Source organism: Peromyscus leucopus, chromosome 8b (assembly GCF_004664715.2).
Source record: "Peromyscus leucopus breed LL Stock chromosome 8b, UCI_PerLeu_2.1, whole genome shotgun sequence".
Taxonomy (NCBI): domain Eukaryota; kingdom Metazoa; phylum Chordata; class Mammalia; order Rodentia; family Cricetidae; genus Peromyscus; species Peromyscus leucopus.
The window spans coordinates 7,613,192-7,640,453 of NC_051086.1; the positions used below are offsets into that span (position 1 = coordinate 7,613,192).

At 43.5% G+C, this 27,262-nt stretch overlaps 2 protein-coding genes across 9 annotated transcripts in view; one reads left to right on the top strand and one right to left on the bottom strand.

Annotated features, from left to right (window-relative positions):
* The window catches only part of Luc7l (LUC7 like), a 34,788-nt gene extending 19,610 nt beyond the window's left edge, over positions 1 to 15,178 (bottom strand). The window contains exons 1-4 of one of the 4 annotated variants that reach the window (XM_028893372.2): positions 14,984 to 15,076; positions 14,037 to 14,107; positions 12,965 to 13,059; positions 6,981 to 7,079 (exon numbers count right to left, since the gene is read on the bottom strand). In XM_028893372.2, the coding sequence (XP_028749205.1) occupies positions 6,981 to 7,076 (96 nt within the window). In that variant the 5' untranslated portion in view covers positions 7,077 to 7,079; positions 12,965 to 13,059; positions 14,037 to 14,107; positions 14,984 to 15,076. Of the gene's footprint in view, positions 1 to 6,980; positions 7,080 to 12,964; positions 14,108 to 14,497; positions 14,590 to 14,983 lie in introns of those variants that run through there. The other 3 variants (XM_028893369.2, XM_028893370.2, XM_028893371.2) reach the window with 3 other exon arrangements.
* Positions 15,179 to 21,558: 6,380 nt separating this feature from the next.
* Positions 21,559 to 27,262, top strand: part of Fam234a (family with sequence similarity 234 member A) — a 33,287-nt gene continuing 27,583 nt past the window's right edge. For 3 of the 5 annotated variants that reach the window (XM_037200721.1, XM_028893343.2, XM_028893346.2), the window contains exon 1: positions 21,559 to 21,757. The gene's annotated coding sequence lies outside the window, so the exon portion shown is untranslated. Of the gene's footprint in view, positions 21,774 to 27,262 lie in introns of all 5 variants that reach the window. The other 2 variants (XM_028893344.2, XM_037200722.1) reach the window with 1 other exon arrangement.

Consider the following 27,262-nt stretch of genomic DNA (forward strand, 5'->3'; position numbering starts at 1 on the left):
AGAATCCAGGCATATTCAGCCCTACATGATGCCCAGATAACTCTATGCTCTCTTCCTTCCAAACTTCGAGCCTACAAACGAGGCCACAGGACAGAGTAAAAACACTTCACCAATGAAGTGTTGCCTCGTATGTGTAAAGGTTAAGTTCAATTCCCAGAACTGTTTTTTAAAAAAGAAGAGGGAGCAAACTAGAGCAAGTATAGTGCTACACATTTTTAATCCCAGCATCAGAGAGAGAATGAGGAAGATGAGAAGGTGAAGGCCAGCACTGACTATACATAGGTCATCCTAGGCTATATAAGGCCCTCTCTAGTGCCGGGGCAGTGATGGCACACGCCTTTAATCCCAGCACACGGGAGGCAGAGGCAGGAGGATCAAGGCCAGCCTGATCTACATAGGGAGTTCCAGGACAGCCAGGACTACACAGTAAAACCCTGACTTGGGGGTGGGGGGGGAGAGAGACCCTGTCTAAAGGAAAAAAAGGGAGGGAAAGGGAGACACACGCGCTGAAGAGATGAGTCAAATGGGTAAGAGCACTGGCTGTTCTTCCAGAGAACTCCAGCACACTCATGGCAGTTCATAACCATTTAACTCCAGTCCTAGGGGATCCAATCCCTTGTCTGGCTTTCGTGGAGACCAGATATGCATGTGGTCCACAGATATACATGCAAGAGAAGTATTCATACACATTAAAATAAACATTAAAAAATTTAAAGAATAAAAAAGGAAAGCACCAGTAATTCAAGTAACTTGCTTTAGATTTTAGGTTGTTTTGTTTTGGGGAGAACAGAAAACAGGGTTATATTATATAGCCTTGCTAGCTCTACACTTTGCTATGCCAGTCTTAAATAACAAACTTCTTGCCTTAGCCTCCTGAGTGCTGGGATTATAGGTGAACATTCTCAGTTTTAGTATTCTTCTAGAAAAATATCTACATAACTTCAGGCAAATGTCTATAATTTCAGCACTTCAGAGCAAGAGTTAATCCATAGCTACAAAGAAAGTTTGAAACTAGCCTTGGCTACATGAACCCTGCCACCTCCCCCCTCAAAAAGAAGGAGCCAGGTGGCAATAGCACACACCTTTAATGCCAGCACTCGGGAGGCAGAGCCAGGTGGATCTCTATTATAGAGTTTGAGGCCAGCCTGGTCTACAGAGCGAGATCCAGGACAGGCACCAAAACTACAGAGAAACCCTGTCTCGAAAAAAAAACAAAACAAAACAAAAAAACTTTTTAAAGGTAAGTTGGGCATGGTAACATACTCCTCAAATCCCAGGTATAGACTCATGCAGATCTCCTGTGAGTTGGAGGCCAACCTGGTCTACCTAGTGAGAATCACAACAGCCACAGCTACATTGCAAAACCTTGTATCAAATAACAACCACCAAAAAAAAAAAAAAAGAAAGAATTTATAGTGAGAACTTATATACAATGTTTGAATTTACCTGTGACATCATTCTAGAAAGTTTCTATGAATGCAACATCCACACCTGTTTTTGTTTGTGTTTTTTTTTCTTTTGCTAGCATAGAGAATCACAAGGACATGCTCCTTCTGGGAACTACTCTGAAATATGGCTAAAAGGATATTAACCAAGGTATGTTTGCAGCAGTAATATTAACCTGATGCTTTGGCTGTCTCCAGAGGACAAGGAAGGCATGTGTTTTTACAGACAAGCTATGCATTCCTCAATTTAGAAATACATTATCACTAATGAGAACCAAAAAAGTGCTTTGTGGGACTGGCCAGGTGGCCCAGTGGTTAAAAACCAAAGCTGTTCTTGAATAAGACCCAAGTTTGTCAGGTGACTCACAACTGTATGTAATTCCAACTCCAAAGGGATCTGGTATCTCTGGCTTCCTCAGGCACCTTAACTCATATACACATATCCACATACAGACACATACACATATATAAAATAAATTTTTTTTTTTTTTTTTTTTCCGAGACAGGGTTTCTCTGTGTAGTTTTGCGCCTTTCCTGGGACTCACTTGGTAGCCCAGGCTGGCCTTGAACTCACAGAGATCCGCCTACCTCTACCTCCTGAGTGCTGGGATTAAAGGCATGTGCCACCAACTGCCCAGCAAAATAAAATCTTTTTAAAAGTGCTTTGTGGCCGGGCGGTGGTGGCGCACGCCTTTAATCCCAGCACTCGGGAGGCAGAGCCAGGCGGATCTCTGTGAGTTCGAGGCCAGCCTGGTCTCCAAAGCGAGTTCCAGGAAAGGCGCAAAGCTACACAGAGGCAAAGCTACACAGAGAAACCCTGTCTCGAAAAACCAAAAAAAAAAAAAAAAAAAGTGCTTTGTGTGTATATTACTTGGGAGGGAAGGGTGGACAGTGGAGCTAGAGGCCCCACATGAGAACAGGACTCAATTGAGCTCACCTCCAACTCACATCATATCCAAAATCTATGCTCTTCTGCTGCACAGTAGTAAACAAGTATTTTTATTTTTTATTTTTTAATTATGTATATATGTTCATGTCTGTATGTAGATATGCACATGAGTGTAGGTATCCATGGAGTCCAGAGAGGGCAGTGGGTCTCCTGGGGCTGGAGTTACAGGCAGTTGTGAGCCATTCAACGTGCTTGATAGGAACCAAGCTCCAGTCTTCTGCAAGAGGAGTATGCGCTCTAACCTCTGAGACATCTCTCCTGTCCCATTAAACCAGTTCTCAACACCAATGTCCTTAATCCCTCCTATAAATAGATGTTTTATTACTACTTCTTCACTAATTGAAAATGACCCAGTAAACAGCTCATACAGTCATACAATCTCATACTTCTCACACAAGTATCTTTCTTTCTCTTTTTTTTTCCCCCCGAAAACAGGATTTTTCTGTGTAGCTTTGCGCCTGTCCTAGAACTCATTATGTAGCCCAGGCTGGCCTTGAACTCACAGAGATCAGCCGGGCTCTGCCTCCTGAGTGCTGGGATTAAAGGCGTGCGCCACCCGCTCGGCCTACACACAAGTATTTCTTTTGAGCAATTTCCTTTTCTCCCTCTCACCCTCCCTCCCCCCACTTCTCTTTTTCTTTTTCGTTTGCTTTTTGTTTTTCAAGAAAGAGTTTCTCTGTGTAGTCCTGGCTGTCCTGGAACTCACTCTGTAGATCAAGCTGGTCTTGAACTCACAGAGATCTGCCCGTCTCTGCATCCCTAGTGCTGGGATTAAAGTCATGTGCCACCACCACCACTCCGTCCCCTTCTCTTTTCTTCTGAAGGTGCTAGAGATCAAACCCAGGACCTTCCACAAGCTATGCAAATGCTCTACCACTAAGCAGGCTCTACCTTTAGAAAATGATGAGCAATTTTTAACAATTCTTTAGAAGTAACCCAAAGGATATCAATATTTTAAATTTATAAAAGATATAAGTTCCCAAAGTCATATAAAATATCTACTCAAGGAGCTCGCTTGGTGGTACATGCCTATAATCCTCTCACTGAGGCAAGATTTTTGAGTTTAATACAAAACTGAACTACTTAGTAAAATTCATTAAAATACCAACTCCAGAGGTTGAAGAGATGGCTTAGTTAAGTGTTTGCCATACAAGCATGGGGACCGGAGTTCAATCCCCAGCACTCATTAAAATGCTTGGTATAGTCAAGAGTGGTGGTGCTGTCTTAAATTCCAGCACTCAGGAGGAAAAGGCAGGTAGGTCTTTTGTGAGTCTGAGGGCAGCCTAGTCTACAATAGTGAGTTCCAAGAGAACCAGTACTATGTTAGGTTAAGGACCCTGTCTCAAAAAAAAAAAAAAAAAAGGTGGCAGGGAGAGCTTGTTATAGAAGCACACACCTATAATCCCTATCTCAAAATTAAATTTAAAAAAATTTTATGAATATTTTGCCTGTATGTATGTCTACATACCCCATGTGTACTGTGCTGGCAACAGCCAAGAGGGCATCAGCTCCCCTGGGATTAGAGTTATGAACAGTTGTGAGCCATCCTGCAGGTGCTGGGAAACAAAGCCAGGTCCTCTAGAACAACCAGCATTTTCCACTGCTAAATCATCTCTCTAGTGCCCAAAATAAGTAAATTTCAATCTAAAAAAAAATTCCTGAGCCTGGTGAAACATATCTTAAATCCTAGCAGAGACAGAAGGATCTGAATTCATGCCCAGCCAGGGCTACAATGAGATCCTGTCTAAAAAATAAATACATTAAATATTTAAAAATTGTTCAATACCTGCTGGGGATATAGCCCAGTAAGTAGAATGCTTGCCTATTAGGCACAAAGCCCTGGGTTTCATCCCAACCGTGACATAAATCCAACCTGGTGGGAAGCAGAGGGAGAGGATGAGAACTTAGTTACACCAAGCCTGAGCTACATGAAATACTATCTCAAAAGAGAAAGAATTTTATATGTAAAGAAAATTAGCCAGGCGGTGGTGGCACAGGCCTTTGATCCCATGCACTCAGAAGGCAGAGCCAGGTGGATCTCTGTGAGTTCCAGGCCAGCTTGGTCTACAGATCGAGCTCCAGGACTACACAGAGAAACCCTGTCTCGAAAAAAAAAAAAAAAAAAAAGGAGAGAGGAAGTAAGAGCATCCCTGTACATATTTCAAATAATTTGTCTTAGTTTACAAGATTATTTTACACGTCAATATTATATCTAACTTTTCTACTGAAAAACAAAAAAGGTATCTAACACATACATTTACAACATAAAATGATTATAAAAAGTTAACACAATCATGAACTCAGTTATGTTTACTTGAAAATACTTCAGCCCTATTCTCTTTCAAAATCTCTAAAATACTCAGTCACAAAACTATACATTAGGTTCTAAAATTTACATATCTTACAAGGGAAAATATGCCTCTGTTGGCTGTCATTTCTCCTATTTTTCCCATCCACAGATGTGGGAATCCCTGACGTGCTAATATTTTTAATTTTGTGTTTGTATGTGTGTGTTGTGGGGAATGCATATGCCACACGTGGAGGTCAAAGGACATCTTAAGGGAGTTTTTTCCTTCCACAATGTAGGCTCTAGTGAGTGAACTCAAGTTGTCAGGCCTGACAGCAAGCCTCTTTACCCATTAATCCAATTTGTCAGCCTCCTTGAAATATTTTTTCTTTTTAAGATTTTTTTTAAAAGATTTATTTATTTATTATATATACAATGTTCTGCCTGCATGTGTCCCTGCAGGCCAGAAGATGGCACCAGATCTCATTACAGATTGTTGTGAGTCACCACGTGGTTGCTGGGAATTGAATTCAGGACCTCTGGAAGAGCAATCAGTGCTCTTAACTACTGAGCCATCTCTCCAGCCCAGAACACTATCTCCCCCCTCCCTCCCACCAAGACAGGGTTTTTCTGTATAGCCCTGGCTGTCCTGGATCTCGCTCTGTAGACCAGGCTGGCCTCGAGCTCACAGAGATCTGCCTGGCTCTTCCTACGGAGTGCTGGGATTAAAGGCGTGCGCCACCACCATCTGGCAACATTTCTTTATTTATTACATATACAGTGTTTTGCCTGCATGTCAGAAGAGGGCACCAGATCTCATTGCAGGTAGTTGTGAGCTACCATGTAGCTGCTGGGAATTGAGCTTAAGACCTCAGGAGGGGGCTGGAGAGATGGCTCAGAGGTTAAAAGCACTGACTGTTCTTCCAGGTCTTGAGTTCAATCCCCCAAAACCACATGGTGGATCACAACCATCTATAATGAGATGATACCCTCTTCTGTCATGCAGGCAAACATGCAGACAGAACACTGTACACACAATAAAAAAAAAGGGGGGGCTGGGCGATGGTGGCGCACGCCTTTAATCCCAGCACTTGGGAGACAGAGTCAGGCGGATCTCTGTGAGTTCCAGGCCAGCCTGGGCTAGAGTGAGTTCCAGGACAGGCTCCAAAGCTACACAGAGAAACCCTGTCTCAAAAAAACAAAAAGGTCCCTAGGGGCTGGTAAGTGCCAGGAACATAATCAATGTATCCACTTTTGTCTTATAAAGAAATAGGGCGGTGGTGGCGCATGCCTTTAATCCCAGCAGTAGGGAGGCAGAGCCAGGTGAATCTCTGTGAGTTACAGGCCAGCATGGTCTACAGAGCAAGATCCAGGACAGGCACCAGAACTACACAGGTGACCTGCTGATATCCCACGCAACCTAAGTCAGAAGCTCATTTTATAGTAAAGGGGGACCTGTAGGGCCCTGGCCCCGTTTTGGGTAACTGTTGACCTTGACCTTGATATCCTCCCTATGCTAATTCCTTGCCGGTTTGACCCTCCTGAATGCTTAAGGGAAAGTCCTTGTCTGTGTATCCTGCATAATGGGCGTTAACAGCTTAGATGCAAGATTGCAAAACATCCTAGGGAACTTCTGCCCTCTGGGGTTCTCCCACTGTGCTGTAAGCCTGTATTTAAGACCTCCCTCCTTCAATAAATGACATTAGGCAAAAAATAAAATAAAAGCCGGCGGTGGTGGCGCACGCCTTTAATCCCAGCACTCGGGAGGCAGAGGCAGGCGGATCTCTGTGAGTTCGAGGCCAGCCTGGGCTACCAAGTGAGTTCCAGGAAAAGGCACAAAGCTACACAGAGAAACCCTGTCTCGAAAAACAAAAAAAAAAAAAATAAATAAAAAATAAATAAAAAATAAAATAAAATAAAAATTAAAAGAAAAAATTTTTTCCTAACATGCATGAGGCTCTGAGTTCAACTGCCAACACTACATAAATCTACCATGATGGCACATGGCTCACAGCACTCAGAGGGAAGAGGCTCAGGAGTTCAAGATTATCCTTGGCTACATAGCATGTGCTACCAGCATGAGCTATATGCAACACATAAAAAAGCAAACATGAAATTCATTACAGTAATAAATTGAGAATCACATGAATATAAGATGGCATCTGCTGTGTTCCAGAAATTAAGATTCTTAATAAGTGCTTATTTAATTATTTTGCTTTGTAACTTACAAACATTACACTGCTTTCAGTAGTGATTGATATTTTGCAGCACAGATAAACAAACATCTAAAAAGACTTACATCTAATTCAAAAAACAGGTCTCTTTCTTTACTTGCAATCTCATAATCTGCTCGGAGGGCCAAGTCGTGGATTTTGGTACATTCTCCTAAATCCATGCGCTGTGGGAAATTAAAAAAAAGAAAAACATTAACACTCATTCTAGAAAGCATGTAATTAAAATTTAGCATATCAACTTTCACTGAAATAAACAAGTTTTATAGATAATAAATTAAGAAATGGACCAAATATAATGGCATATGCTAATAATCTCAAAACTTTAAGAGGCTGAGTGGCAACAGGATAGTAAATTCAAGGCCAACGTGGGCTACATAGCCCATTTCCAACAAAAGAAATGAAGCTAGGCACATTTCTGTAACTGGAGTCCTTGGTAAAAGGTGGGCGGGTCAGGAATGAAAGGTCATCTTCAGCAACGTAGTAAGTTCTGGGTCAGCCCAGGCAACAGGAGACCATGTCATAAGCAAAAAAGAAACAACATGTAACCTTTTATTTAGCTGGGGAGTGGTGGCACACACCTTTAATCCCAGAACTCAGGTGGCTGAGGCAGGTGGATCCTGAGCTCGAGGCCAACCTGGTCTACAGAGTGAGTTCCAGGACAGCCAGGGCCACACAGAGAAATCCTGTCTCGTTAAAAAAAAAAAAAAAAAAAAATTTAAAAAAAATTTATTTATTTTATATTTGTAAGTATTTTGCCTGATGCCTTCAGAAGTCAGAAGGTAAGAAATTAGTGGATAGGTTGGGAATTTAGTTCAGTGGTAGAGCACTTCCCTAGCAAGTGCAAGGCCCTGGGTTCTATCCTCAGCTCAAAAAAAAAAAGAACAGAAAAGAAACTAGTGGGCATGATGGTGCATTTCTTTAATCCCAGCACTTGAGGAAACTCTGTGTTCCAGGGCTATATAGAGACCCGGTCTCAAAAAAAAAAAAAGAAAAAAAAAGAAGTATTAGCCTTTGCCAATTTTACTTTTATTTTTCCATTATCCCAAGCATCCAATAAAGAGGAAGGCAAGATATGGGATTGGTAAGGGCAAGAATACAGTTCACTGTATCAAGTTTCTAGGCAGTACTAGTCAAGATGCTCCATGCTAGAAAAGTAATCCACCTCTAATCTCATTGCTTAGGAGGCAGAGGCAAGTGGATCTCTGTGAGGAAGCATCCTGATCTACATAGAGAGACCTTGTCTCCAAAAACAAGTGTGTGTGGGGGGGGGGGGGGGTGGGGGGTGGTAACAAAGAAATCAGGTTTTGATAACTGTATTATAAATCTTTGTTTACTAAAGGGAATAAAGAACAGGCTAAATCAGAGCCCACAGTAAGCATCCTCTTATTCTTTTGATGTCCCACAACCATTCATAACTTTAGTCCCAGGGTATCTGATACCTCTTCTGACCTCCAAGGGCACCCAACACAAGTGTTGCACATAAATATATATCCAGGCAAAACATGCATACACATAAAATAAATATCCTCCTAATCATTAACAGCCCAGATTTATAATTTAGGTGCCCAATATAAATAAATATAATATAATTTAGGTGTGAAATAAGAGGTTTTGGGCTGGAGAGATGGCTCAAAGGTTAAGAGCACTGGCTGGCTGTTCTTCCAGAGGTCCTGAGTTCAATTCCCAGCAACTACATAGTGGCTCACAACCATCTACAATGAGACCTGGTACCCTCTTCTGACCTGAAGGGATATATGCAGGCGAACACTGTATACATAATAAATAAATAAATCTTAAAAAAAAAAGAGAGAGAAATTAGAGGTTTTATCAAAAGTGATATATTGTCAATAAGACTGGCTACAATGTATTATTATGTATTCTAAGCACATGTATAGCAACTACACTGGAGTTTGTAATGCTTATATAAATCCTGAGTACAGGACTGTGCAGGTATCTCCTGCTCTGGTGGTCTAAATAGCAACAGGAAATTTTTACCCTGAAACTTATGGCATCAAGTCAGAGGGCATGTTAACAAAATCACTATGAGAGATAGGAAGATCAGGAGTTCGGGCCCAGATTCAACTGTATAGTGATTTTGAGGTCAGCATATGACCTTGACTCATACACAAAAAAGTGGGCAGGGTTGGCTGGGGAGATGGCTAAGTCAGTAAGAACACATGCTTGCTGCTCAAACATGAATGTTCAGAACCCATCACCCATTTAATTATGCAGGCACTGCAACATCTATCTGTAACCACAGCACTGGGGGAAAGTGGAGGAGGATTTGATGCTGTTTTACTGGCTGTCCACACAGCCAGAACTCCATAAGCTCTGGGTACAATGAGCTCCAGGCTCAGTAAAGCTCTCTGTCTTGCCAGGCAGTGGTGTGGCACACTTTTAATCCCAGCACTCAGGAGGCAGAGGCAGGCAGATCTCTGTGAGTTGGAGGCCAGCCTGGTCTACAGAGCAAGTCCCAGGACAGCCAGGGCTACACGGAGAAATCCTGTCTCAAAAAAAAAAAAAAAAAAAGACTCTGGGGGCTGGAGAGATGGCTCAGCAGTTAAGAGCACTGACTGCTCTTCCAGAGGTCGTGAGTTGAATTCCCAGCAACCACATGGTGGCTTACAACCATCCGTGGAGAGATCTGGTATTCTCTTCTGGCCTACAAGCACACATGCAGACGGAACACTGTATACATAATTTAAATTAATCTAAAAAAAACCCCTCTGTCTCAAGGGATTAGGTGACTAGTGATAATAGGACAACAGTCACTATCCTCTGGCCTCTGCTTGAGTGCATGAACACATACATGCATAAATACAATAATACATTTTTTTTAAATCCATGATTCACCATGAAATGTTTTCTTTGGCACACGTATAGTCATATAATCAGTGGTTGGTTTACATTCTTCATAATAGTTGTGAAGCCTTAAACTGGTCCTCTGTAAGATTTTTCACTCTAAGTAGCTGAAATAAAGATGATTTTCTCCATTGTTTATAGTCTTACTTAATTTAAAATGAAAGCACATTCTACAAAACTAGCATTTTTATTTGTACTGTTCAGAGACTACAGGTATTTGACAGTACAGATTTCTTGAGTTGAAAAACTATGCAATCAAGGTAATCCTCAATTATTTTATACTAGGGGCTGTAAAGACTCAGCAAGAAAAGTCACTTGATAATCTGAATTCAACCCCCAGATCCAATAGTGTGGAAAGAATCATCCCTCCAGGTGCTGGAGAGATGGCTCAGAGGTTAAGAGCACTAGCTGCTCTTCTAGAGGTCCTGAGTTCAATTCCCAGAAATCACATGGCAGCTCAGAACCATCTATAATGAGATCCTGTGCTCTCTTCTGGCATGTAGATAGAACACTGTATACATAATAAATAAATAAATAAATAATCCTGACTTATACACAAACACCTTGGTACTTATATGAACAGACAGACAGACAGACACACACATACACACAAACTTAAAAAAAAAAAAAAAAAACAGGGACTAAAAACATGAAGCGGGAGTGGCTAGATAGATGGCTCAGCGATTAAGAGCACTGGCTGCTCTTCCAGAGGTCCAGTATTCAGTTCCCAGCAACCACAAGGCTCACAATTATCTGTAGTGGGATTTGATGTTCTCTTCTAGCATAAAGACATACGTGCATATACAGCACTCACATAAACAAATAAATAAATAAATCTTTGACAAAAAAAAGAAAACATGGTTCTATAATTAAAAGCATTTGCTGGTCTTTCAGAAACCTGGATTCAGTTCCTGGCAACCATATCAAAAAGATTCATAACCACTTATAATTCCAATCCCAGAGGATCCAATGCATTTCTCTGCCCTCTGTAGACATGTACTCAGGCCTACACACAAATAAAATTAAGTGTGTATGTGTACTGATGAAAATATCATGCTAGAAAAAAATGAAAAAAAAAATATATCATGCCAGAATAAAAGCCTAACATACATCCAACTTGAAATTAAACAAGATCAACCAAATTTTCAAAAAAAACCTGCTACAGATTTTATACTGAAATGTTTCATAACTCAAAAGCTCTACCAACAATCTATAATTTGAAGAGCAACAAATTTTGCATGCTAAATGGAACTCTACTTGAAAAACATTCACTTCCCCCACAGCCCCCACTCCGAGTGTGCCATGAAACCCTCAAAAACAAATCTACTAACACTGGAGGAATGAGCTGGGCAGCAGTGGCACAAGCCTTTAATACCAGCACTCGGGAGGCAGAGGAAGATGGATCTCTGTGTGCTTGAGCCCAGCCTAGTCTACAGAGTAAGTTTCAGGACAGTCAGGCCACACTGTGAAACCTTGTCTTGAAAACAAACAAACAAACAAACAAACAAAGCCAGGTGGTGGTGGCATACTAAGCCTTTAATCCCAGCACTTGGGAGGCAGAGGTAGGCAGATCTCTGTGAGTTCGAGGCTAGCCTGGGCTACAGAGCGAGCTCCAGGACAGGAACCAAAACTACATGGAGAAACCCTGTCTCGAAAATCCAAAAAAAAAAAAAAAAGGGGGGGGGGAGTGGAGGGATGATTGTGACTAAAATACATTGTATGTGTGTGAAATACTCAACTATTTTTTTTTTATTTAAGAAATTTTCTGACAGGCGGTGGTGGCACACACCTTTAATCCCAGCACTTGGGAGGCAGAGGCAGGCGGATCTCTGTGAGTTCGAGGCCAGCCTGGTCTCCAAAGGGAGTTCCAGGAAAGGCGCAAAGCTATACAAAGAAACTGTCTCGAAAAACCAAAAAAAATTAATTTTCCCACTCAATCTACGTTATCAACCACAGATTCCCCTCCCATCCCTCCTCCTGTTCCCCCGCCTCAACCCTTCCTCCAAAAAGGTATGGGTTACTACGGGAGTCAGCAAAGCCTGGTACATTCAGTTAAGGCAGCCCCTCCCCACTGCATCAAGGCTGAGCAAGGATCCCCATCATAGGCAATGGGCTCCGGAAAGCCAGCTCATGCACCAAGAACTTTTTTTTTTTTTTAAGATAAAAGATGGGCACCAATTCTCCTGCAATTTGTTTACATTCCTTTTTATTTTATTTTTACATGTATGGATATTTTGCCTGCATGTATGTCTGTATACTATGTACATGGATGGTCTTGAAGAGACCCCAAGAGGGTGTCAAATCCCCTAGGACTGGAGTTAAGACAGTTGTGAACTGCTGAATGAGTCCTAGGAATTGAACCTGGGTCCTCTAGAAAGACAACCAGTGAGTGCTCTTAACCACTGAGCCATCTCTCCAGCCATGTAATTCTTTATACACAGGATAAAGTGAGTGTTTCAGCAATTCTAATCCTAAAAGTTGTGGTTTTTTGTTGTTTTTTTTTTTGGTTTTTTGAGACAGGGTTTCTCGGTGTAGCTTTGCGCCTTTCCTGGAGCTCACTTGGTAGCCCAGGCTGGCCTCAAACTCACAGAGATCCGCCTGGCTCTGCCTCCCGAGTGCTGGGATTAAAGGCATGCCGCCACCACTGACCAACAAAAGTTGTGTTTTTAAACATTAAATTATTTAATTTTTAAGGCTTATTTTTACTATTTTAAAATGATGTATAGCATGTGCCTATGTATGGGTATATGCATATGAATGTAGTTACTGAAGAGTTCAGAAGTGGGTGTCAGATCTCCTGGAATAGAGTTACAGATGTGGGTACTGGGAATCAAACACCGGTCTTCCACAAGAGCAACAAATGTTCTTAACCACTGAGCTACCTCTCTAGCCCCTATTATGTAATTTTTTTTAAAAGATTTATTTATTTATTTTGTATACAGCATGTATGACTACAGGTCAGAAGAGGATACCAGATCTCATTACAGATGGTTGTGAGCCACCATGTGGTTGTTGGGAATTGAACTCAGGACCTCTGGAAGAGCAGTCAGTGCTCTTAACCTCTGAGCCATCTCTCCAGCCCCCTATTATGTAATTTTAAAAAATATTACTCTTGGGGTAAAGAAAATTCTCACATCTACTGTCCCACCCCGTCTGAGTAATCCATAAGACTCTGGAATGCACCTACCGTCCCAGCAAGGATGTCATGGGGGCAGCAATCCAGAAGGTGACTCTTGCAGACACGGTCATCTGTAAACTTGACCCTCTGTCTGGTTTCATCTCCTGAAATTCATTTGTAGTTTTAAATAAAGTATTATCTCATTAACTACACAAGGCTACGTGGCACAACAATACACCTGGATGATTTGCAGACTAGCATTTCTGTATTCTCTCCATCACATACACTAAGAAACTGATCTAAAGATATTTACAACTGGAAAGGAATACAGATTTGTTTTAAGCTAAGTATTTTATGAAGCCGCACACTTAATCACATCTAACTCCATCATTAAGTCAAGGAGTTAGAAGTAAGAGTGAGCACCAACAAAAGGCACCAGCCCAAATACACATATGGGCAATGAGACACTAAGACCTATGTAATCAGAGTGCCATGAATCTACCACATATGACTTAGAGCTGGTCATTTCCACCAAGCAAAGCTATTTATTAATCTTTTTGTTGTAGTCAATTATAGGCAGTGGTTTATCAAAAACTGCAATAAGGAGAAAGCTTTCAGGCTCTATCACTAACTGTTCAATATCTCTAGACCTTTTCTTCTTATTCCCCTTTTATCCCCACCCTTAAAAATGGAAGTTGGCACCTGGGAGTCACTTTTAACAAGACAATACCAAAGAAAGCAAAAAAGAATCAGGTTAGTCAATACACACTGTGAACTCCAACACATACTGTACCCATCTGCATTCTTCAAGAACTCAGCTGCAGAATTTTATGCCCGCTGTTGAAAAGTTTTAAAGGAAAAGTTTTCTTGCCCACACCTGCAGTAAGGAAGTCAGGGGGAATGATACATAAAAGTAAAGGCAAAGTGGTATGTGACAAATTTTAAGGCTAATCTGTGTATAGGACACAGTGCTGTGTAATAGTCAAGGAGGAATATATTTCAGGATTTGCAAGCATCCAGGATTAATGTAGTGTCTTTTTACTGAAAATGTTTTCTTTCTAAACTACACTTTTAAAGTTACTTGTGGAAAAAAAGCAAACACTTTTTTGTTATAACAGCTTAGAAATTGGTTGTGACTCACGGCTCGATGAACATGAGGCTTTTCTGCAACTCCCTTGCAGATTGATGTAGGCAGGCAAAGATACACTGAACCTTTATAAATAAAATAGAGGGGCCACAATTGTTCAGTTTGTATGAAATAAAAATATGGGAAGCAATTCAAAAGCAACTCAACATACAAAGAAAGCTAAAAGCACTTATTGACCTATGAAATAAGGTGCAAAGAATCTGCACAGCCCTGCGAAATGTGCCAGTGTGAAATTACAACTTCATTACTTTAGTAAAAATGAAAACACAAAACCACAGCAGGGATCTAGCTTTGCTAGGATGCAACTGGTTTCTCCTGAGACACCACCATGATCTTGCACGCCTCCCTACAGAACCACCTACCTAACGAATGCCAAGAGCTGACTAAACCAAGGCTGGTTTGTGAGGCTGGGAAATGAGGGTGGGAAGACTAGGAAAGTACACGGAGGAACCCACGTTAGAAATGCTCATTTACGGCTCCCCTTGTAACCGTACGGAGCAAGAGTTTTCGAAACCCGTCCAGCTCCTCGGGGGTCGCCTCTCCTCCGAGGAGTATCAGAGGAATTCTGCCACTCGGCAGCCAGCGCCCAGGAGCCCGCGCTGGTTCCAGCCCTTCGCCGAAGCTCCAGTATGCCGGGCGGCGCCGAGCCGCGGTGCCGACCAAGAGGAAGTCGCATGACGGAAAATGGGAGGGGGATAAAGCCCCACAGTCGGATCGGACTCTCAGGGAGGAGACCGCCGGGACGAGAAGGACACGGCGGCCGCAGCAGCCTCGCAAGCCAAGCGGATCAGACAAAGGCCCAGCGCCTGGGGTCGGCGAGCGGGGGAAAAGGAATGGCGCCCCGCGCAGGCGCATACTGTCACGGCCCTCGCCTCAGGCTGCCAGGCGGCCTCGCCTTGCTCCCGCCCCCGCCCAGCGCCTGGACGGCCGCTCAGACTCACCGTCCCGAGCAGTGCCCATGAGTTGGTCCAGCAGGGCCCGCATCTGCGCCTGGGCGGACATGGTGGCCAGTGGGGACGGCCGCGAAGCTCCTCACAAGTCAACGGCAGCAGGGGAACAGCGGCAGCAAAAGGTGGTCTGTCGGCCTGAAGCCCGCTCGGCGCTTTCCCGCCGCGGGGAATGCTGGGAGGAAGTTCGTCGACGTTGATGCAGGGCCTGCCGGGAAATGTAGTTTGGGACACCCAGAGTCGCTGGGTGGGGTAGGGGGAGTCACAAATTGACCTAGAGACGGGATTGAAACTCCGACCCTGATTTCACCGTAGTCCCTAAACCTTTCTTTTTTGTTTTTGTTGAGACAGGGTTTCTCAGTGTAGCTTTGCGCCTTTCCTGGAACTCAGTAGCCCAGGCTGGCCTCCAACTCACAGAGATCCACCTGGCTCTGCCTCCCGAGTGCTGGCATTAAAGGCGTGCACCACCACCGCCCGGTCCTAAACCTTTCTTTAAGTTTATTTATTTAGTATGTATAGAGGGTTCTGTCTGCATGTATGCCTGAAGGCCAGAAGAGGACAGATAGATGATTGTGAGCCACCATGTGGTTGCTAGGAATTGAACTCAGGACCTCCGGAAGAGCAGCCAGATGCTCTTAACCGCTGAGCCATCTCTTAAGCTCCCAAATTCTATTTTCTAATGAGACTTTCATGGAAACAAATAAAATATACTAAACTGAGTGATGTGATTCATGCCTATAATCTCAGGAGGTAGGGTTTGGATCCATAAAGTTCAAGCTAAAGGATTTCTTTTGGAACATGAATGAAAAGATCACCCTAGTATGGTAGACAAATTTGTGACAATGCTGCTTACCCTATATAAGCTGTAAAAATTTCCAGTATGAGACTAGACCTTTTTGAGGAACTAACCCATATGTTTATTAAAGAGTCCTCTCTCTTTCTGAATGTTTATGTGGTCTCTGTTTGTTGGAGTTTCCATTTCACACAGACTCATAATAGTACAATATTTGACCAGGTGGTAGTGGCACACACCTTTAATCCCAGTCCTCGGGAGGCAGAGGCAGGTGGATTTCTGTGACTGAGTTTGAGGCCAGTCTGGTCTACAGTGTGAGTTCCAGGACAGCCAGGGCTACACAGAGAAACCCTGTCTCAAAAAATAAAAAAAGTACAATATTTGCATTATTATATATTCCAATTATTGGTTGTTTTGCTCTTTTGCGAGGCCCACCTCCCAGCTCCCAAATAAATCACACAAGGAGGTTTAATCTTAATTATAAATGCCCGACTTTAGCTTGGCTTGTTTCTTGTTAGCTTTTCTTAACTTTCAATTATCCCATTTACCTTTTGCCTCTGGGCTTTTTCCTTTTCTTTTGTATATCTTACTTTCACTCTTATTCCATGGCTGGCTGTGTGGGTGGCTGGCCCCTGGCATCCTCTTCTTTATCTCTTGCTCTTTTTTCTTTCCTCCCTATTCTCTCTGCCTGCCAGCCCTGCCTATCCTTTCTCCTGCCTCACTATTGGCCATCAGGTGTTTTAGACAGGCGAAGTACCAAAGTTTCACAGAATTAAACAAATGCAACATAAAAGAATGTAACACATCTTTGCATCATTAAACAAATATTCCACAGCATAAACAAATGTTACACATATCCCCCACCCCCAGACAGGGTTTCTGTGTGTAGTTTTGCAGCCTGTCTTGGATCTCACTTTGCACCTGTCCTAGAACTCACTCTGGAGCCCAGGCTGGCCTTGAACTCCCAGAGATCGGCCTGGCTCTGCCTCCTGAGTGCTGGGATTAAAGGTGTGTGCCACCACTGCCCGGCCAAACGTAACACATCTTAAAATACTATTCTACAGCACCAATTCCCTTTTTGTAACTGGAGTTACAAATGTTTGTGGGCTGCCATGTGGGTGCTGGAAACCAAAAGTGAATCCTGAGCAAGAACAGCAAGTGTTCTTAACCTCTGAGCCATTTCTCCAAGCTACAGCTCCCTTGTTAATGATTTCCCTGGGCTCTCCTCACTTGCTTTTGAGAGGGATGACACAAATGGCTCGGTTCTGATAGTGATATTTCTTCTCTTGTCTCTCACTGAACTTTTTTTTCTCCAAAGGCATGGCTGATTTATCATTTTGTGCTCTGGTCTGTCAATGAGGATGTCCCAGTCTGATCTTACATTAGGAGATGATAGATGATGTGAATTGAAGTTTCCAGAAAAAGCCCACACCTATGCTAAAGATTCTACAAAGCTGGTTCACTGATTATGACTGTATGAAGGGGAAAAAGGGAGGGACTGAGGATGTGGCTCCGTTGGTAGAGTGCTGCTTGCTTAGAGTGCTCTGGGTTCCATCCCCAGTGCAGCATAAAACCAGGCAGGGAGGTGTTCACATGTTATTACAGTAATTGGGAGAATAAAAAGTTCAAGTTCATTTTGAGCTACATAGTGAGTTCAAGGCTAGCCTGGACTACATGTGCCCTTGTCTAAAAAGAAAGAAAAGAAGGAAGGAAGGAAAGGAGGAAGGAAGGGAAGAAGGGAAAAAAGGAGGGAGGGAGGAAAGAAAAGAAGGAAGAAAAAAAGAAAAAAAAAGAGCTTCCTGAATATGGGGTGTTAGAATGTTGCTGATCTAGAGCCTAATTATCATGAGCTATCTATCTTTAGTCCTCTTAGTATTATTCATTTCCTACATCTGAGTTTTACCTATAGATGAGTCTCTGTGAGTTAGAAACCAGCCTGACTTACGTAGGGAATTACAGGTTAGCCAGGGCCACAGGCCAAACAAGGCTACATAGTGAACCATATATGTCTCAGTTTATGGCTTTATTTTTTTTTCTGTAAGTATAAAAATTTCATGAGCCAGGTATGTCTGCCTTCAGTCCCAGCACGCAGGGGGCAGAAGCAGGCAGATGTGTTGGGAAATATTTGTTTAACTGTGTAAAGATGTGTTGCATTTGTTTAATTATATAAAGATGTGTTGCTGTTTTACCTTGCCTGCCTAAGGCACCTGATTGGTCTAATAAAAAGCTGACCAGCCAATAGTGAGGGAGGAGGTGTGGGTGAGACTTCCAGGCAGGGAGAGTAAGTAGGAGGAATTTAGACTTGAAAGAAAAAAGAAAAAGAGGCCAGGGAGACGCCATGGGCCAAAGAGACAGACATGGAGGAAGCAGGAAAGTAGGACATACAGAAGGAAAGAAAGGTAAAAAGCCCCAAGAGAAAAATGTAGATGAATAGAAACAGGTTAAATTAAGTTAAAAGAGCTAGGGAACAAGCCTAAGCTAAGGCCAAGCATTCATAATTAATAATAAGTCTCTGTGTCTTTATTTGGGAGCTGGTTGGCAGCTCAAAGAAAATTCCAACTACATCTGTGAATTCAAGGCCAGTCTGGTCTACAGAGTGAGTTCCAGTATAGCTGGAGTTATGTAGAGAAACCCTGTCCAAAAAGAAAAACAAATAAAAATTAAAACTTCATAAAACCTTTCCCAGGTTGGGAAATGGTATTCAGCAGGAATGTTGGGACATGGTGGTTTGAAAAAAAAAAAATGGCCCCCATAGGCTCATAGGGAGTGATACTATTAGGAGGTGTGACCTTGTTGGAATAGGTGAGGTGTTGTTGGAAGAAGTATGTCATTGGGGGCGGGCTTTAAGGTCTCAGATGCTCAAGCCAGGATGATGTCATACTTGCTTTTTTTGCTGCCTGAAAGTCCAAATGTAGAAGTCTCAGCTATGTCTCTAGCCCCATGTCTGCCTGCACATTGCCATGTTCTCCACCACAATGATAATGGATTAAACCTTTAAACTGTAAACCAGCTGTTAATCCCACTGGTTGAGAATAAGACTACTACCCCAATTTAAAGTCAAATTTGAAGCAAGCTTAAGTTAAATACTGGCCAGATGGAAGAGCTCTGGCCAGGTCCATCTCTGGGTTTCCAGAAGATGGCCTCGAATCAAGTTTTGCAGAGGCTTAAGTATTTCCTGTCAGGTCCAATCAGGGGCAAGCATAATCCTGGCCTTTTTCCTACCTGTGAACCTCCTGCCCACATGTGTTCAAGCACATCTGGTGCAGATGAGTCAAACAAAGGGAGTGAAAACATATGGCTTGTTATCTCCCATAAACAATAGCCTCCAGAATTTCAGGAACTATCTGTCCTTGGGCAAGGGGCTTATAGATCAGAGGCATTTTTTTTGTTTCATGGATCTCTAAGACATACTAATTAAAACTTAAAATGTAATTTTAGCTCTCACACAGTCCCAATTAAATGTTTTCATTTATAAGAGCTGCTGTGTTCATGGGTCTCTTCACAGCAATAGAACCCTAACTAAGACAGGGAGCAACCTGATTCTAGGTTCTTGGGGTTGGGGACTTAGCTCAGTGGTAGCCCTGGGTTCGGTCCTCAGCTCTGAAAAAAAAAAAAAGACAAAATAACAAAAAAGACAAAAACAACAACAAGGTAACTGATTCTAGGTTTTTGTGCCATGGTCACTTGCATATTTGACTCAAGAATAAACCACCTCTTATCCCCTTCCAGGCAAGAGCCATGTCTTTGTGTTGGCGAATCACCAGTCAGTTTCAAAACCAAACAAGAGTATGAAGACATGGTAAAGAGAGCTACTGCTCTTGCAGAGGACCAGAGTTTAGTTCCCAGAACCCATGTCCAGCAGCTCACAACTTCCTGTAACCCTAGCTCCAAGAAATTTGACAACCTCACTGGGTCTCAGAGGCACTTGCAGTCACATACATATACCCGCCCCTGACATACACAAAACTAAGAATAAAATATTTTAAAAATAAGAATAAGGACTGGAAAGATGGCTCAGCCTTTAAGAGTACTGGCTGCTCTTCCAGAGGTCCTGAGTTCAATTCCCAGGAACCATATGGTGGCTCACAGCCATCCGTAATAAAATCTGGTGCCCTCTTACGGCCTGCAGGCAAACACACAGGCAGAACACTCTGTGTGTGTGTGTGTGTGTGTGTGTGTGTGTGTGTGTGTGTGTATTTAAAAAAAGAATAAAATCAAACAACTAAACAAATTTTTTGACAAATTTGAGCAACAAGATACTTAGGAACAGTGACACTTAGGTCCATACTGCAACAAGCCTGTATCAGCTGTTCTTGCTAAAATGTTTTGACTCCTCACTTGGGCCCACAGGGTAAATAAAAAGTAGGATAAGAACCTAGTATTTTGCCTTCCTTTTATGTCTGTCTATCTCCTTACATTAACTGAAGGCACATATTAATCATTATCTTAAACCTTTCTACTTGAACAGATCCTAGGAGGAGCAAACTCTGGCAAGACAGCTCTCCCTCATCCAAACAATTATACATAGTCAGAATGAGGCTGCACCATCAACAATAAGCAGATTAACAATTTTAAGTGTATCGAGGGCTGGGGATATAGCTCAGTGACAGAATATTTTTGTCTAACATGCACTGGGACATGGGTTTAGCTCCCAGTACCCCCCCCCCCAAAATCAGTAACTGTAGTGTTGCCGGCCTGTAATCCCAGCAAATGAAAGATGGAGGCAGGAAAACCAGGAATTCAAGGCTAGCCTTAGATACATATAAAAAATGCAAGGCCAGTCAGGCAGTGGTGGCGCATGCTTTTAATCCCAGCATTCAGGAGGCAGAAGTAGGCAGATCTCTGAGTTCGAGGCCAGCCTGGTCTATGAAGCAAGTTCTAGGTCAGCCCAAGCTACAGAGAAAAACCTTGTCTCAAAATAAATAAATAAATAAATAAATAATAAAATAAAAAAACGCAAGGCCAATCTGAGTAAATGAGAACTCCACCTTCCAAAAAAAAAAAAACAGAAGCTAGTGTTATACCTGAATCGGTAGAGTGCATACCTACCAAATACAAAGCCCTGGGTTAGATTACAGCACTGTATAAAACCATTGTAATGGCACATGCCTGTAATCACACTACTAGGGAGGTATAGTTCAGAATAAGGATTTTAAAGTTCAAAGCCAGCCTGAGCTCTATCAGACCCTGTCTCAAAAACAAGAGATCTGGTGAGAAGACTCAGTGGGTAAAGGTCCTTGCCATGCCATTGTGCAAGCCTTGTAACCTAAGTTTGATCCCAAGAACCCACATAAAGGCAGAAGAAGAGAACCAACTATGCAAAGTTGTCCTCTGACCTTCACTCCGTGTCTGTGCGTGAGTGCGTGTGCGTAAAGGGAAGAAAATTGCGTGGACAGCAAGTGCATGGAATGATATGCAGTCTAGAAAAAAGAAACCTTAGAGAGTTTCTCTTGCTGGTTCAGGTGACTGATGCCTCCCTTCACAGTTTTCTGGGGTCAGTATTGCAACATGAGGTCCAGGCTATCACAGCCTTACCATACCAAAATGCTCGGCTCCTGTACTAGCCGGCTCTTTGCTGTAAAAGAGGAACACCGGACGCGGCATTAGTGTTGCTAAGCAATTGACTCAGGTCGCTTTAGGACGTCCCTTCCGCCGACAGGAAGTGACGCACAGCGCTAGCGGGGCGGGGCCAAGGAGGGGCCACCAGCCTCTTTGGGGCGGGGCCTGCTGCAGGGCAGGTCTAGGGCGGGCTCTGTGGGGGCGTGGCACTCTGCCCTCCAGGCCGGGGCGGGCCCGGGCGGGCCGGGGAGGGGCGCTACTGTCCGGCGCAGTCTGTTCTCCTACTCTGTCGCTCTCCACCCCGGCACCTTGAGAATGTGGATTCCGGACTCCAGCGACCGCAGTTGAGCCAGCCTTGGCAATCCTCCTGGACCACTTGCTGAGGAGCAGGATCTCGCCGACGCGTCTGAGAGCAGGTCAGGAGCTAACTAGGTAACTCTCACGCGCGACCTCGCTCGGGCCGAAGCCCCCTGCGTTTGACCACAAGGAGCTGGTGGGGGCTTGGAGCGGGTCTGGCCACCTGGAGAGCGGAGCACAGCCCGGCCTGAGGTCCCAGAGTAGCAGGGTCATTCCTGGGGCCTGGCACCCTCGAGCGCGCCGAACTCGCCAAAGCAAATCTGTGCTTATCCATGTCTGTTCCCTGGAGGGCGCAAGTGCTGACCCAGAGCGACAGGGGGTGACCTACCCGAGGGACCCTGGGCTCAAGTGGACATCTGCTAATCTCGTGCAGTTTCTTAAATTCTGTCGCTCTCACCAGGGCTCTTTGGGCCCCGCAAATGAAACATCAGTGATACTCAGTTCATATTCTTCAAGTTCAGGGCCAAGGCAGGTGAGGTGGGTATGGTCATGAGTGGTGATGGGGATGTCTTCGTCCTCCACCCTCACAGCTCTTCTCTCCGCTGTTTGTTCTTTCAATGCGATCACCGCCTTCTCCTGATGCCTTGAACTGGCAGCAGTCTTCCTGCCTCGGCCTCTCAAGTGCTGGACTGTGGTTTCTTCTGTAGTGGCATTTTTCTTACTCCTCCTTCCATTGAGGCAATGTTGTTTTGTAACAAAGAAACACAAAATTTAATGGATTAAAACAATGCTTAGGCTCCGGGTGGTGGTAGCCTTTAATCCCAGCACTGGGGAGGCAGAGGCAAGTGGATCTCTGTGAGTTGGAGGCCAGCCTGGGCTACAGAGTGAGTTCCAGGACAGGCTGCTAAGCTACACAGAGAAACCCTTTCTTGAAAAACCAAACCAAAACAAAACAAAACACAAACACACACACACCAAAAAAAAAAAAAAAAAAAAAAAAAACAAACAACCAAAAAACAAAACAGTGTTTATGGTAGGTGTGGTGGTGCATACTTGTAATCCAGGAGTTCAAGCTGAGACAGAAGAATTCTGAGTTTGAGGTCAGCCTGGGCTACAATATGAGGTCTTCTCCAAATAAATGAACAAAATAAAACAACCTTTGTGATTTCAGCACTTTCTGTGGGTTGGAAATCAGGTGTAGTCCACCTAGGTGATGATGGCCCAGTGCCTCTCACTAGGTTGGGGGATCTAAATCCAAAATAGCTAAACTCCAAAGACCAGTGGCAGAAGTCCTTGATGCCTCCTGAATCTTTCTTGTTTTCTGTTGGTAGCTGTCCTCCCTCATCGGAGTTCTCTGTAAGGGAAGTGGGGTGATAGAAACCACTGTACTTTTTATGACCCAGTTTTGGAAGTCTAACACCCCCTCCACATTCCTTTTGTATTACTAAGTGCAAAGGGAGTAGGCACAGCAAAGAGTCTGTGAACTTTGTGTGTGTGCATGCAAGTGCGTGTGCAGGTGTACGTACCTGTGTCAGCAAATACAACTTGGAGGAGCAGGGTCTCCCCCTCTACCATATGGGTTCCAGGATCCTCTTGTCTCCAGTCCCCCAGAACCCCACTGTATGAACTGTCACCCCAGCTCCCCAACTCTTTTTTTGGGAATGGAGTTTTTTGAGTCAAGTTTTGCGTTGTATTCCTGGCTGGCCTGGAACTCATGATGTCGACCAGGCTGACCTCAAACTTGTGCTGAGGCTCTTTGCTCTTTTAAATAAGAGGGCTTCAGAAATGCACTACTATGTCCAGGTTGTGAATATGTTTTTTTTTTTTAGAATTAATTTTATGCGTATGACTGTTATGCCTGTATGTATGTTTGTGCACCATGAGCATGCTTGGTGCCTGTGGAGGTCAGAAGAGGATGTTGGCTTCTCCAGAAGTGGAGTTACAGATGTTTGTGAACTGCCATGTGGGTGCTGGGGATTGAATCTGGGGCTTCTGCAAGAGCAGCAAATGCTCTTATCCTCTGAGCCAACCCTCTAGTCCCTTGTGATTATATTTTAAAACCATGCTACTACCCACACCCATTCTACACCTAACGTTCACATGAGCTTTAATGTCTGTGAGAAGGACAGTCAGTTGGTCTCTGAATGGGGCTTTTCTGAGGAAAGGAAGTGTCCAGCCCTCAGGATGATGTTGAGCACTTGGGAAAACAGATTTCCCTGTAGAAAACGGAAGTGGTCTCTGGGCCGTGGTGGTGGTCCACGCCTTTAATCCCAGTGCTGGGGAGGCAGAGGCAGGAGAATCTCTGAGTTTGAGGCCAACCTGGGCTACAGAGTGAGTTCCAGGACAGTCTCCAAAGCTATACAGAGAAACTCTGTCTCAAAAAACCAAAAAAAAAAAAAAAAAAAAAAAAAAAAGAAAGGAATAAAGAAAATTGAAGTGGCCTTACTAGAGAAAAGCACGGTCATAGTGGTAGAAAGAAGGTACAGGTGCTGTCACATCTGAGTGACATCCTATGTTTATAGTTGGCATTTAAAGTCACCTGATCCTGCAAGCTATAGGTTTCTTTTTTAAAAAAATGATTCATGGACACACAAGTTAGTAAGTGACTCTCCCGAGAGAGGCTGATGATCATCCTAAGGATTAGACATTTATTCAGACATGTGCATGCTTATGTCTATTTTTTTTAAAAGATTTATTTATTTACTATGTATACAGCATGTATGACTACAGGCCAGAAGAGGGCACCAGATCTCATTACAGATGGTTGTGAGCCACCATGTGGTTGCTGGGAATTGAACTCAGGACCTCTGCAAGAGCAGTCAATGCTCTTAACCGCTGAGCCATCTCTCCAGCCAGCTTATGTCTATTTTCTGCCAGCCACCACTCTGCTTTGTCCTTGGGTGGGGAGTGGGGAAGCAGTAACAATAAGTGTGTGTTTTTAAATTTCTGGAAATATCCGTCAAGAGAACCCAGAGCGGTGTGAGGGGCACCCTAAGCCACAGTGGTGTAAAGCATCACGGAAAGTGTCCCCGTGGATTTGGGGCACACCTGGGCTTTACAGACACAGTAGGAAGAAGTCGGAGATTGGCAGAGGAAGGGACAAGCGCAGAGCAGCAGTGTGATGGGGACAGAGAGTGGATATGAGATGGGGGGGGGGGGGATGACTGACAGACCTGGAGTTAACCAAGGTGTTGACTTTGTTCTGAAGTGGTGATGAGTCATTCTAGAATTGTAACATGACCAGGAGATATTTTTGGAACATTTGAGAGTGCTCCAGAAATCACTGTGAGAAGTTTTAAAATACAACCTAAGTGGTCACCATGAAGACAGCCTAGGGCTGTTGAGATGGTTCAGACACCTGCCACCAAGCCTGAGGATCTGTGAGTTTGATCCCTAAGTCTCACATAGTGTAAGGAGAGAGCCAACTCCTGCAAGTTGTCCTCTGGCCTCCACATGTGCTGTCTATGGCATGCATGTGCCCACACACATATACACACACATTAAATAAAATAAAATGAAATCAAAATTTTAAGAGGGGGGGGCTAGATTGACAAGATAGATGAGTTAGAATCTGCAGGGTTTCTTAAGTGTCCCCAAATTTACCATGTATCTCACTCAAAATTGATCTTGAAACCCACACACTTGGTGCGACGTGTTCCCATTCTTATGTGTAAACTCCTCGATGGAACTTAGGTTGTTAGGATATAATATACACAAAGACGCCTAACTAAGTGACCGGAAAGTAAATGCTGACAGTTTACTGTCATGTGATTTATCTGTGAAGTGGAGTTATATTTGAGAGTGATCATAGGTTGAACATGCAGGAGAAGTGTGTTAGTTCATAGGTGAAAACTGCTGGTTATATGTTGACCGCACTCAGTCGTGGTAGCTGATTCACAGAGCTGGTGTTCTCCACTTTTGTGAATGTATAGATATATACATTATGAAAGTTTTAAGAAATGGTGTAGTCAGGCACGGTGGCACAAGCCTATAATCTTAACATTTGGGAGGCACAGGCCCAAGAATCGGAAGTTCAAAGTCAGTCTCAGCCATATAACAAGTTGAAGGCCAGCCTGGGTAAATGAGACCCTGTGTCAAAAACCAAACCAACCAACAAACAAACAAAACCGGAAACAAACAACAAAAAAATTGATAAGTAAATTGATGCAAAGCTTCAAGTAAATTAATGCAAAATTAGAGTTCTAATTTATCTTAATAATCCCCTTACTAAATGTAGGGATGAAAACAAATAACACTGATTTATAGGGGAATTGCAGGAAATAAGTCTAATCTAGACTTCAGGGGGAAAAAATGTTAATTTCTTGGGCTATAAGACTTATCTGAGATGGTTTTTCTTCTGAGCTGAATGTGGTCTCTATGTGCTGTGATACTTCTTGTCTTAGTCAGGGGACCATGACCTTAAAATTTGTTCCCTTTTGAGAAATTATTGTGGCTCTGGTCTTTGTGTTGGGATTGTACTTTGTGGAGAGTCAATAGTTGTTCCCTGTAAACAACTGAACACTGTAACCATCTTTGTCTCCTATCTGCTTGGCTCAGCTAGAAAACCCAGTGCTGCCGGGTTGATTGTTTTGGGTGTCTGTCTCAAGCATCTCATATTTGAATGCACTTAGAGTACAGGGACCAGTCTTGGAGGTGGAGCAGGCCATGCAGTGTATAAGACATTCTTTTGTTCTTTTTTGCGGGGATGGGCGGTTTTGAAACAGGATTTCTCTATGTGGTCATGGCTGTTCTAGAACTCTTATAAGTTTGAGGCCAGCCTTGAACTCAGAGATCCACCTGCCTCTGCCTCCCAACTGCTGAAATTAAATGTGTTCGAGACCACCCCCAGCTTGTTTTTGTTTTTAAGACAGGATCTTACTATATAGCCCAGGCTGAATTTCAGCTCCTTTGATGCCCTGCCTTAGCCTCCTGAGTCCTTCAGTTACGGATGTGTACGGTCACGCCCAGATTGTGTGTGTGTGTGTGTGTGTGTGTGTGTGTGTGTGTGTGTGTGTATACACAGGCAGGCGGATCTCTGTTAGTTCAAGGCCAAGTCTGGTCTACAGAGTTCCAGACCAACCAAAACTACACAGAGAAACCCTGTCTCAGAACCCCCCGCCCCCCAAAAAAAAAGACGGAAGCTGGAGATAATGATGGCTCATGGGTCAGATGGCTCAGCAGTTAAGAGCACAGGCTTCTCTAACAAGGATTTTGATTCCCAGCACCTATATGGCAGCTCATAGCAGTTTGTAACTCCAGTTACAGGGCATCTAATGCTCTTTTCTGGTTTCTGTGGGTACCAGGCATGAGTATGGTACACAAACACACATGTATACACTGTGTTTTAGATGAGTGCTTAATTTTGAATGTTAGGTCTTTTTGCCTGACCTCCTTTATTCCTGAAATTTTGCTTAAAAGAGTGTTGGCATTTAGCATGATGGTGTAGGCCTGTAATTCCAGCACTTGGCGGGTAGGGGCAGAAGGATCAGGAATTTGGGTTAAGTTCCAAGCCAGCCTGGACAAAAAAGGAAGAGGGGACTTGGGAGGTGGCTTAGCCAGCAAAATACTTGCTATGAAAGCATGAGAACATGAGTTTGGATCCTCAGAAGACAGACTCCAGTGTT